Source organism: Alligator sinensis, unplaced genomic scaffold (assembly GCF_000455745.1).
Source record: "Alligator sinensis unplaced genomic scaffold, ASM45574v1 scaffold927_1, whole genome shotgun sequence".
In the NCBI taxonomy this organism is placed as follows: Eukaryota; Metazoa; Chordata; order Crocodylia; family Alligatoridae; genus Alligator; species Alligator sinensis.
Window position 1 is genome coordinate 1025017 of NW_005842155.1, and position 12642 is coordinate 1037658.

Here is a 12642-nt window from a genome sequence, read left to right on the forward strand (position 1 = left end):
TCCCCTGGACAAGCCGCTTGTGGCTCTGTCCTGCACCCCTCCCCACCCCATTCCCTCCCTCACTGCAAGGGCCTTGATCTTCCCCCTTCCACCACACCGGACTTACCAGCTAGATGCAGCTCTTCAAGCTGAAGAGCTGAGTATTAGAAATCAGATCAGTATCAGCTGATGTACCTCCTAAAAATCGGCTATCTGTATCAGCCCAAAAATCTGTATCGGTGCACCCCTAGTCTCAGCACAACCCTGCCCGAGGCATGCAGGCAGCAGATTGCAGCTCTGCCCCAGCTCTGGACCACACTGTCACCAGTGCAAGATCCCAACCCCGGAGCAGCTCCCCACCCAGCCACGCATCCCACCAGCGTTGCTGAGGCCAGTCTCCAGGGAAACCCCAGCCTGCACTGTCACAGCTCCATAAAAACCAGCCACAGCGACATGGGCAGGGGCTGCTGGGAAATGAAGTCTGCTGTGGACTCAGTCCAGCCCGCAAGCCAGACTTTCCCTGCCCCAGTCTAAGAGCACTGGTCAGTTTAGTGCTGGAAAGACATCCTCTCTTCTTGGGACCGAGCACTGACACATAGATACCTTCTGAAAGCTTCATCATCACCGTCTTCCAATTTTCACTACTATATGACAATTATTTAACAGTCTACAAGTTTCCAGCAGGTGCATAATTTTATTTTTTTTAAGCTTTTTTAAAATAAACCCGCTGGTTAATATCTATTACTGATATTAGATAAAAATATTATGCTACTGACTGGGAGGGATGGAGAGTAAAAATAACAATCAACCCGCACAGGTTACAAGAACGTCTTACAGACAGAGACCTACCAAATTCATGATTATGTGATTTTTACAGAAACCACAAATTTGGTAGGTCCCTCACAAAAAAGCCCAGTCCCTGGGAAAACTGGAAAACAGGGAGGGGAGGGGGAAAAAAAGTGGGGGAGGTAGGAAGCCCTGGCATCCTAAAACATGGGGGGGATGGGAGAGATTTTCATGGCAGAGCACAGCAAGTCCCCCCACCACACCTCTGACTGGCTGAGGGGCCCTGGAAGTCCCTCCCTCTCCCCAGAGAGAGACATCTGTCAATCTCCAGGGAGGGGACGGAAATTCTGGGGCCCCTCAACCAGAGGCATGGGGAGACCCCACGACACACTGCATGAAAATGACACCAGATGCTGTGCTGGGACCACAAAAATACAAAGGCAGCCTCTGTGAATTAGGTAGGTCCCTACTTACAGAGAATCCAAAATGTGCTGCATACGAAAACTGTGCAAAAGCTTGGACAGTGTCTCTTCCACAAAAATGCAAGACAATGGCTGGGGCAAGACTGGATTGTGGTAATGACTGCCACAAGAAAAATCAAACTCTGCTAATGGCTTGCAACCCATTAGGTGTCACGACAGTGGAGTGCTTCCAGTAGCCAATAAAAGACCCAAGCCATAATATCATAACAGTCATAACAAGAGTCCTCAACTTTCTACCACACCTGAAAAGTGATGGTTAAAAGTATTGGCAGAGTCCTGACACACATCATATGTGTATTTCCAAGCTAAGAGGCAAAGGAAAGGCTGAGCCAGTGAAGGCAAGGTAACTACATATGCATTTTAATTGACCTAGCAGCTAAAGAAAACAAAAGGTTAAATATGCATCTGAAGGGAAACCTGTAAAAGGTGCATTGTGCACACGCATCCTGTATGTGACATGCTAACATTTCTCCAAACAGGCTGAGGTGTTACAAATGTCTCAGCCATTTAATGCATGTCTGGAGTTTGGGAAAAAGACCATCACTAATACAAGCTACTACAAACATGCCCCATTGGTAATCAAATACCCCAAGGCAGGTTTGGTGATACCTAAGCATCCTGTCTGACCACTCAAGGCCCATCATCTATGATTAATCTATAATTGCAGGGGCTGTAAAAAACACACAAGTCTTCATACCTAGACAGATCCAAAAACAGGAGCCAGGCGATTAACAATTATGATATGATAAACAATTTTTCCCTCCCTGTTTTGTTTGGACTTTAATTGGCCAACTATCAAGGGAATATGTTTTGAAGCTATACAGTTAAACAGTATAAAAACTAAGCAAATCTGCCAGCAAGGTGTGCACAGTCCAGGGAAGATCAAGAAGCCATCCCACACCACCCAGCCAAAAAGCGAAGGATCCATGCCTGTACAAGAACTGCTTCCTGCCTGCATTGGGTAAAGATCTCTGTGCAGCTACAATAATACTAAGGACTAATAGCTTATTTTATATCAGAAAAGAGTCTTTTTCTGTCATTTAGCTTTGGAACTTGTTGGTAATTATTAAAACAAGCCTTTCTGCTATTCATCAGCTGAGTGTTGCATCAATTCTTAGAGCACTAGGTTTAAAAGCCCATTTTTAAGTGCAACAAGAAGTACTGAAGAACCTACCCAGAATCTGAACTGAGCTCTAAAACTTGTTAAATTTACAATCCTGGAAACTGCCATATGATGCTGTACTGAAGCAAATTTAACTTGTACCAAAATAGGGACTTACCATCTTTGAGGGAACCTCTGACTATGCTGTCTGGATCCAACTCTTCATGGGAAAGAAATACCCGCAGGCGCTTTAAGGAAACGCTGGCCTAGATATGAGAAATCATGTTATATATACACACATCTTTTTCTCTCTCTCTCCTCTCACACATGTAGAACACTGATTTTTTTTAACAGATGTTAAATCAAGTGTATTATTCCTAGCATTATAAGATGGCATGACGCTTTCCCATCACTACCACAGGATAGATGTACATTTGTTTTGCAAGGGTTTGTGACTGTACAAGATCAAAACTATTAGGAGTGCCCAACACATGGGGAAAAATAAAAAAACCCAATAAGTTTAACTTTCTAAGATGGAGACACTTCAGCAATTTACATCTAGAATTCCAAACAGCTGCAATGCTTAAATATCCCAAGGCTTTAGAATGGCCTTTTCCCAAAACCACTTAATTACTAACATTAAGATCTTACCTGTACTACACTGCTGATGACCATTGGAAGAATATTCAGTGGGAACCGAAGGATGTTGAATAATGCTAAGGAAACAAAAGCCTTCTGAGCATCCAAAACATTGTTCTCATCTATCATTACATACACAGCAAATGTGGATAAAGCAACCTAAAAATCAAAGAGGCAAAAATCAGGTTCTTTACTACCTTTCATCGCACAACAACTCAATGACAACATATGGTCTAATAACTAGAACCATATTTATGCACTGAAAGCCAAACAAGCATTATTCTTAAGACCAATAAAACAGTCAGAACAAGTCCTGTGAGGACAAACTACATGCTTTATTAAAGAGCTGCTAAAACTGCTTGGAAAATGCTGAGGGCTCACTTAGCGCACAAGGCAAAGCAACACATTATAGCATTGTGATTAGCACAAGGGTACCAGGCTATTCATGGTGGTCTCTACCTTTTTCTTCCCAATTCCTCATATTCTCTCTCTAATCATTACAATCACAGCACCATTCCAGCCAGTTATGACAATAAACAGCCAGTGTAATTAGTAACATTTGGGCCTTAGCTACACTACATTTTGTAGCAAGCTACAAGCACTTCTGTTTTTCCACAAATGTAGCTGCCCTAACTGGTGGGTAAAAAAAGTCTGTTCTCTAACATGTAAATTATAACCATTAGGGCTGTGCAAAGTTTCGGTTGACGATTCGATTCGGCGGACGAATCTAATCAGGAGACCCTTTAATCTCTCCGAATCAAATCGGAACCCTCCGAATTGATTTGGAGAATCAGCGATTCGGCCATAGACACAGCTTTAAATGATTTTTCTACATACCTCGAGGTGCCAGGCGGCTCGCAAATGCTGCGATGGTGGGGCAGATAGAGCGTCCCACAGGAGTGCGGGGGGATCCCCAGCGCATTTGGCGGTAGACCCAGAAGTGGACCAAAAGCACTTCCGATCCACTTTCGGATCCAACACCCAGTGCGCAGGGGCCCCCCCCATGCTCTAGTGGGATGCTCCATCCGTCCCACCATGTCAGCGTTCACAAGCCACCTAGTACCTCAAGGCATGTAGAAAAAACATTTAAAGCTGTGTCTATGGCCGAATCGCTGATTCTACTAATCAACATTGAATCTTTGGATTCAACTGAATCAAAAATCGGGACAGTGATGTATATCAAATCAAATCACTGTCCCCAATTTGGGCTGAATCCAATACGGCCCCTTTTGCACACCCCTAGTAACCATTTCATCAACTAGATCTCTATAGCAGCCCATACAGTTCTCAGAAGAGTCCCTGTCTACAGTGAACAAAAAAGCTGTGTTGGACTGCACCATCAGTAACCACATTGTATTTCAGGAAAAATATATCAACAAAGAAAACAGTACAATACACAAAAGACTAACACACTTCTCCCTTTCCAGGTGTGGCTTCTCTTAAGATGGCCCGTAAGATGCCTCAATTCATGCTCCGGACACTCCTGCCCCAACAGCCTCTTCTATATTCCTCATGTTAGTGTGGGATAATAAAGTTATAACAATCGCGTATCAAGACATAGTTGGTTTGATGGTCTGAAGTGTACCCGATTTTGAGCAAGCCCAAATTACGCTTTAGCGCCAAAGATCAATGCTTAGTACCAAGTGGGATGTTTGAGGTAAAAGTGCAAGCATAAATTGCATTTAGTAGGAAAGTCTAACTCACAATCTGCCTAATAAAACAAATGAATAGGCTCTTAAAATTGAGCGTTTCACATGAAAGAAGTCAGTAGTATTTTTGTAAGTCTAGTGGACTGCTGTGAAAGAGTGTATTGTTTCTCTTACAGCTGCTAACAACTGTGCACGGTACAGTAGTGTGTTTACATGGTCCCGTACTCAGACGGACTCAGCGAGAAGAGCCCTCCCATAGAGAGCAAAAGGGGCCTAAACAATACTTTAAAGGAATGTGCAAGCAGTTACTGGCAGCTCAACCAAGATACAATCTTATCAGCAAGCACTGGCACACACAAAGATACAAAGCAACGATTAATTTTATGACACTGATATTGTACAATGTTATAAAAACATCTCTGGCCACAAGAGCAACAGGGTAGAGAAGAAAGAAGGAAAAAAAAGAGTGTAGCTGAAAAGGAAATGAATCAAGTCAAACACCTACTACATAGTCCTTTACAAAAAATTATCCCAACAGATAAAAGTGAGGTAAAGAGGAAGTATTAGGCCACTCGCACTTAAGCACCAGTCCTGCTTCTGTGGAAATTTTGCCCGTGACCTGCAAGAACAGGCCTGCTGTGCATTCACTACACACTGAAGTTTAAGAGCTGGGTAGAAACTGTAAGTCTTGGGCCCTACATAAAATTAAAATAAGGAAAGCCCATCTCTGGAATGGTATGTGGATTTTTTTTCCCCCCATATTCTTCTTTTAGACCAGCAGTCACTAAAGAATGCTTCTGACATTTCCTACTCGGGCTGTGGCTTCTTCTGCCTTTTATCACACCTACAGTGTAAACACTAATAGCAGTTGGAAGGAAGGAATCTGTGAGTGGAAAGAACATTTAAACACCTTCAACAAGAACAGTACATATTTTATCCTAATGTAGTCATGGTTTTATTTGCTTCTACAGGCAAGAGTAACTTTTGTTCCAATACGGCCACAAGCAATTTTAATACAATTTGTTCTTCTCTCTTTTTTCTTTAAAATTTAAAATTTAAGCCAACCACAAACAAGTCCGTTTCTTTTTTTTTTCCTTTAGACATGAAAAGGAAGTAGATTTCTAGGAGGTAGAATTTTAAATAATCCCAAATTACAAAATAATCTTCCCCTGTCCAAGGTGTGGTCAGGGGTATTTGTGAAGTGAATTCATGTGTGTTCTAAATGGTGCACGATGTTCCTTTTCGTTGAGGCCTCTTACTCGTGAATCTGTTGTACATGTAATTCTAAGGGTTTTTTTCCAGAAATTACACAGAAAAAAGAAAGTAGACATGTTACAGGGAAATATCCTACTAGAAGCAATGTCATCCTGGAAAACCAGAAGGTATCAAGATCCGCCTTTCAAAAACACACTGAGAAATTACAACGTTCAGCTTCATGTTGCTATGGACAGAAAAGGATTTTGCAGGATTTTGTAAAAAGAGGGAGCAGGAGCAGCAACCAGTGCTGCAGGGGGGGCTGCATCCCCTGCTCCCAGCCTTCTCTCCCTTTTAATGGTGCAGGCAGACCGTGCCACAGGAGCAGTTATGAGGGACTTTTTCAAGTCTCAAAGCAGGTAAGAAGTCCACCCCCTTGCTCCCCCAACATCTGCCACTGTTGAGTGAGGACAGCTCCAGTCCCACTCTAACTAAGCTGCATGGGAGCCAGGCTCAGCCCAGGACAATGGCAGTGGCCACAAGCAGGCAGGCAAGTTTTTCCCCATGTCTACTCCAAGGTTAGTAGGGAAACACCCAGCGTGGGGACCAGGCCAGGAGGGGGAACCTGCCCACCTGCTGCCAATGCCTCAGGCTAAGCCCAGACCCTGCACAGCCACAATCTAGTAGGACAAGAGTTTCTCCCATGCTCAGAACCACAGAGATAGCAGCAACAGCAGGTGGGGACAGGAGAATGGGAGGGGAAGGTGTGTACCTCTAAGCACGAAGGGAAGGGGGTGGGATCTGTACCTTCTTCAGGGACTTAAATTCCCCAGCTGCTGCTCCTGCCAAGTGGTTAGAAAGGGGAGGGTATGGCCATGCCATTGCATCCCTTTTGGATCTGTCTCTGACTGCGGATGAAGTTCCGCTTAGAAAACCAATTTACTGCTAGGAGTGAAAGACCAGTAGTAATGAAACTAGCAAAAAAGCAAGACTTCATTCCCCTGTTTCATTAGATTTCTAAATGCACCACAAAAAAAGGTTTCATGTTTGTTTTACCTACCAGAAAAGGAGCGCACACCCAAGTGAATGTACCCACTGCTCCTAGGTAAGCAGACTTTTTAAGCACTTTCAGTTCTTCCTGTCTGATTCCCAGTACTTTCTCTTTGAAGGCTAATTCCCAAGCATAAAGTTTCAGCACCTTGATCCCATTGAGAATTTCATTCATCAGTTTGATTCGGTTATCCTTGTTCTTCATTTGGGCTACCTGAAACACATGACAAAAATTTCAAGGTCATTGATAAATTATTTGAATTAAAAAAATTATTAATTCTCAACAGTAATACATACCTAATTATTAGGGGGAAAATGCACGTAATATTTTTTTAAATGCTTAACAAGTCCTTAACAGAGAATTGTAGAAGTAGATAGACATTTCAGCCAACTAAGGAATGTTTTAGATTGGGGGGGAGGGGAAAGAAAAGCTAAGGTACAACTGAATTATCAGAATATTAAAACAAAAACCAAAATAATTCAGCAACCTACATGCCATTAGCAGAGGACCTGATCATCAGTTCTGTTACTCAATTTCTTCTCAGCTACAAAGTTATATACCAAATGCAATTTTTTTTTTTAAAAAGTAACACCGCTGTAACTGAACTTGACTGCTATAGTTTGTACTTTACCATATGCCACCCTACACAATGCAACATTTTGTTCTGCTTACACTACTACTAAGTGAGCACATCTACATGAGACACTTCAAGCACAGTATACTAATTCTAGTGTGCATTAGCAGTGGGCAAAACCCATGCCAAATGCGCAAAAGAATTAGGCTACTTACTGAGCATTGAAGCGTGCACTGTAGCTAATGCACAGTAGTGCTGATTACAGTGCATTAAGGTAGTTAATCAATTAAGGTAGCTTAATGCGCCATAATTACAGCACATTTATTAATGTGTGGATGTGCCCAGTATGAGCTAATGGAGAACCAAGGTGATAAACCTTCAAATTTCAGCAGAAGACATTTAACTTTATGGGGTACTCTCTTCCCCAGTACATCATGAGATGGTTACATTCAACTGGGATGGTTTAGACAGGGGTAATTCTCCCTCGAACAAAGAATTTGACAAGATGATCACTCCTGAGCTCTCTCTCAGCCCCTTTGTCCTATGATTCTATGTTGACTTACTATCTTCTCAAAACTATTCCAGTTATAAAAGACGCCTTTAAAGAGGATCATAGGGATACAGTACAAGGCATGGAAAAAAAGCCATTAAATAGTAAGAGCACAAGTCTGAAAGGTAAGGCTACAGAGCAGATTGCAGGGTTGTGAGGAGACCCTTTATGTAGCTCTAAATAATCTAGCTTGGATTTCAACAGCAGTCTAGCTTCAACAACCAGAGGGTCCATTCAGTTAATTTACTCTGCAACTTCTACATTTGATCCAAAGGTTGTACTAAATAGTGTATACTTTTATCAGCATATACAATTAAATCAAGATAATTTAACAATTCTCACCTAGCAGCTAATAATAGTGTCACCAATCAGTGACACATGCATCTGTATCAGACTCGATACTAAAAATTTATCATGTGTAATTATTTTTTTCTTCATAAAAATGTGTTTAAATTCAATAAAGGAATTACATTCTGGATTTATGTGTGTATCTTTAGAAATAAAGGAACTATGAAGAGTAAAAGTGAAAGCCATCTATGGAGAAAAAATAAAACAAAAAACTTACGACCCAAACTGTGACCAAGGAAAAAAAATTATTACTAGAAGTACCATTCCAGAAACGTAAATATTTCACACAAAACGTGGACTACTGCCTAAATAGTAAGTGCTCTGACTTCAGTTTTCAGACAGCAAGTCAGACGTGGTACAACTTGCATTTCATCTTATTAGGCATCTTACTAAGCTGCATAACTTTCTATCTTATGCTACTGCGAAACATTCCATTTTATATGTGATGTTCTGTTTTATAGGTAATGTTTCCATACTAGAAATCAAGACTGTAAAATGCCTGTTCATATTTTTTTTGGAAAGCCCACTAGGTATGCTAGTCACCAATCTAAAGGCAATTTTCAGGCAGCATGTGCTTCTTCTGAAAACCACCTTGTATTGCAAAATATAGCAAACATGAAAACTAAAAAGGCCACAAAGAGTAGTAACATTTCTTAAAGCAAACACAAAGTATCTAATATGTTACCTGATACGTTTTTGTCTTCACTGCCATCACAGCATTTAATGGCACCAAAAGGACCATGACTGCCACACCCGCTAACACAGAAGGACCTAAATTCTAAAGGGGAAAAAATAGTTTCATTATAACTTTACACTCAAATACTAGTTTAAAAAATTAGTCATACATTTTCCTGGCTGTAAAAGCTTGGACAGTGTCTCTTGCACAAGAATGCAAGACAGTGGCTGGGACAAGACTGGTTGTAGTGACAAGACTGCTACCAAAATAAATCAATCAATCTCCGCTAATGGCTTGCAACCCATTAGGCGTAAGCTTGCAATACCCAATACTAGACCCATGTTATAAGCATGATAAAAGCCTCAACCCTAAAAAAAATTTTAAAAAGTGAGTTAAAATTATTGGCAGAGACCCAACGCACTCATTACATGTGCATCTCCAAACTAAGAAAGCCACAGAAAAAGGCTAAGCCAGCACACCAAAAGAAAGCAAGGAAACTGCATATATATTTCAGTTGAACTAGCAACTAAAGACGACAAAAGACTAAATTTGCATTTCAAGCAAAACCTGTAAAAGATGCAGGAAAGATGTCCTGTATGTGACAAATGCACAGCAGGGCAGGGGGCAACTTATCCTATCCAGCCCTAGGCTTGTCCACCCTGCACTCACTACCGAGGGCACTGAACAGAGCAGGTGGGCAGGGTCTTCATGGAGACCAACCCAGGACACCCATGAACCAGGCACATTTGGCTGGATGGATGGTAAGGGTCCGCAGGCAGGCAAGAAGCAGCATCCAGGAGCAGGATGGGCGAGCAGGGTTGGGGTTGAAAGGCAGTGACAGCACTAGGCCAGGGCCCAGGGCAGAGCCAGGATCCACTTCCTGCACGTCCCTACAGTGAGTGCCAGTTCCACAGGCAAGGATATGCAGGGAGCAGATTATAGCTATGTCCTGGCCCCAGCTCCACTGCCATCGCCCCATGTTCCCGGCCTCAACCTCAGCCCTGCCCACCCCACTCCCAGATGCTGCTCCCTGCCCACCCACAGCCCAATACCATCTACCCAGCTGAGAGCAACCTGCCAGCCAGGGTCCTGGATCAGCCTTCCTGGAGACCCCCCCCATGCCCATGCCATTCAGTATCCCCAGCAATGAGTGCAGGGCAGATGGGCCAGGGCGCCCAGGCCGTGAGGCCAGGTCCGGCAGTGGCAGAGACCCTCTTTGTTACCACCCTTCAGGTAGCTGAAGACTGCTATGAAATCCCCTCTCAGTCTTCTCTTCTCCACAGCCTCTTCTCAGAATTCACATGCCCCATCCCCCAAACCATTCTTTTTGTCCTGCACTGAACTCTCTCCAAATTGGTCACATTCATTCTGTAGTGGGCAGCCCAAAACTAGACACAATACTCGAGGTGTGGAGTAGCACAATCTGCTAGCAACACTCTTAAGGGAATAATTCTCTCAGTCCTTACTTTAAACTGAAAAGTAAAACTAAAGCTGTTATTCCAATAAGCATCTGGACCAAAAAGAGCGGGGTACTGTTTAAAATGTGGCTGCCAGGAGGCTGAGCAAAAGGCAAGGATGTTTCATCTAAAACACTTCTCCAAGTGATAAGTAGATTAAGTGAGTCCAGGTGTAAACAGTATGCTTTGGAGCAAAGGAAGACCAAACTCATATGGCACATGCAAGGGTGTCCCCAGGATCATCGAGTAGAAGCAGGATCATTGAAAAGGCATTCACTTCTGAGCAGGCAAAGAAATCCCTTTGTTCCAGCATGGTATCTGGAGTGAATCTGAGCAAGGTTTGTGAACAAGAACTTTCTGCCACCTCGTTCACCAGCAGCAGTGCCTTGCTGTGAATCTCTCAAAGCAGCAGTTTCTCAACTACTCCATTCCTGTTCTACATGCTACAATTTGAACAATGTCACTGCCTTATTTGTCAGTGCAAGGCAGGATGCCAAATCCTGTGATTTTTGTGGTTTGTGCATGAGTGACACTTACCTGCCACAATAAATACAGTGCTAAGGTAACTTGCAGAGGTGCAGACCAAATCATGTTTATATAGGTGGCCAAATCCATGAACCTCTGAGCATCCACAGACATTAGATTTACAATCTCTCCAACAGTAGAGGTCTTCCTGGCAGAATTTGTGATAACTAATGCCTAGAAGTAGATAAAGAGGAAGTCAATGAATGCAACAGGGGAAAAAATATATATAAATCTTGAAATTTTTCTTTCATTCCAGACTGAACCAAAAATTTTAAAAATACTAGAACCTGATCTTATCATAAGCAGCACTATCACGTTCATTATTCCACTTATTCTGTGGTCTTAAAGGTACTCTAGTTGTAGGTAAGCACCTGAGGTACAATAAAAAAGGGTTAAAACATCAGCAAGTTTCAGTTTGGAGATTTTTCGGTTTTTTAGGATAAGGAACCAAGTGCTCTTTTGTCACATGCTTTCCTGCCTCATCTTATTCAACACAGACTGAAAGCATTTCTAAAGAGTTCCAGCCCATTCTGGTTGAGGGGACACAGGCTGCTGCCTGTTGTGGCTAAAAAAGCCCTCTCCACAATATCTGGGTCTATCCCATTTTTACACAGGAAAATCGTTTAGTTCAAATATAGAGAGACATCAGTCAGGGCAACTTCCTAATTTAGTACACTATCTTTTATTTACAAATTTTAGATGCCTTTTGCACTTTTAGTTACCTCTGCAGACAGTGTCCCAACATGACATATTATTCTAGTCAGTGATGATCTTCCAATTTTTATTACACACCCAGTTTTCAGAGAAGTCATCAACATGGTAGCATCAATACACTTTAAAAGATTGCATACCTTTCGATAGATAACACCAATGACTGCTGTTTTGAGCCTCATTCCAGTAACAAAGCATATATGGAAATACTGGTGGAGGATCAGAGTCTGTAAACAGGTACATATAAATAGGATCCCTGTGTACAAATATCCTTGCCAATCTGGAGCATCTTTATCATTCACAAAGTTAATTAGCAATCTGTGGAGAGAGAATTTGGCTAAATGAATTCTGTAAGTGCATAAGCAGTTTCAAGGCAGAGACCACAAATTATTTCAAACGCATATCAATTGTATGCAATTCCAAGACAAAGAACTAATAGCTTTCAAAATGAAACACACTCAGGACTATGTTTGCTTGTGGCCTCAGCCATGGCAGAATTCTTCCGTAGACCTTGACAGGAAACCTAGGAAAGTTCTCACACCACCAGGCACCTCTTCATGTCTGAAATACTAAAATTAATTTAGTATTTCAGACATGCTACGATCAAAGGAGTGATGAGCTATGACAAGGGTGGGCAAAATACAGCCCACAAAGCCATTCTATCCGGCCCGTGGGGCCCCTAAAAAATGTAGAAAAAAAAAATCAATATTTCTCTGCCCTTGGTTCCTGTCAAAAATGACAGGAACCAAGGGCAGTAAGACCCAGCGGAAGCCCGGCAGGCTCCAACAACAGCGGGACCCTGCCCTCAGCCAGAGGCCCCAACCGGGGTTTCTGGGCTGGGAGCACATGGCTGCCTGGGCATGGGAAGCTCAGGAAGGGGGGGGACAACACCCTGGGCAAGGAAGGAGTGCGGGAGGGG

At 42.6% G+C, this 12642-nt stretch overlaps 1 protein-coding gene across 6 annotated transcripts in view; it reads right to left on the bottom strand.

The window, feature by feature from the left end:
- LOC102378532 (multidrug resistance-associated protein 1) overlaps positions 1 to 12642 on the bottom strand; it is an 87103-nt gene that overhangs the window by 32078 nt on the left and 42383 nt on the right. For all 6 annotated transcript variants that reach the window (XM_025206426.1, XM_025206424.1, XM_025206423.1 and 3 more), the window contains 6 exons: positions 11864 to 12041; positions 11025 to 11186; positions 9040 to 9132; positions 6892 to 7095; positions 3001 to 3147; positions 2528 to 2615 (listed from right to left, as the gene is read on the bottom strand). In XM_025206426.1, coding sequence (XP_025062211.1) covers positions 2528 to 2615; positions 3001 to 3147; positions 6892 to 7095; positions 9040 to 9132; positions 11025 to 11186; positions 11864 to 12041 — 872 coding nt within the window. The remainder of the gene's footprint in view (positions 1 to 2527; positions 2616 to 3000; positions 3148 to 6891; positions 7096 to 9039; positions 9133 to 11024; positions 11187 to 11863; positions 12042 to 12642) is intronic.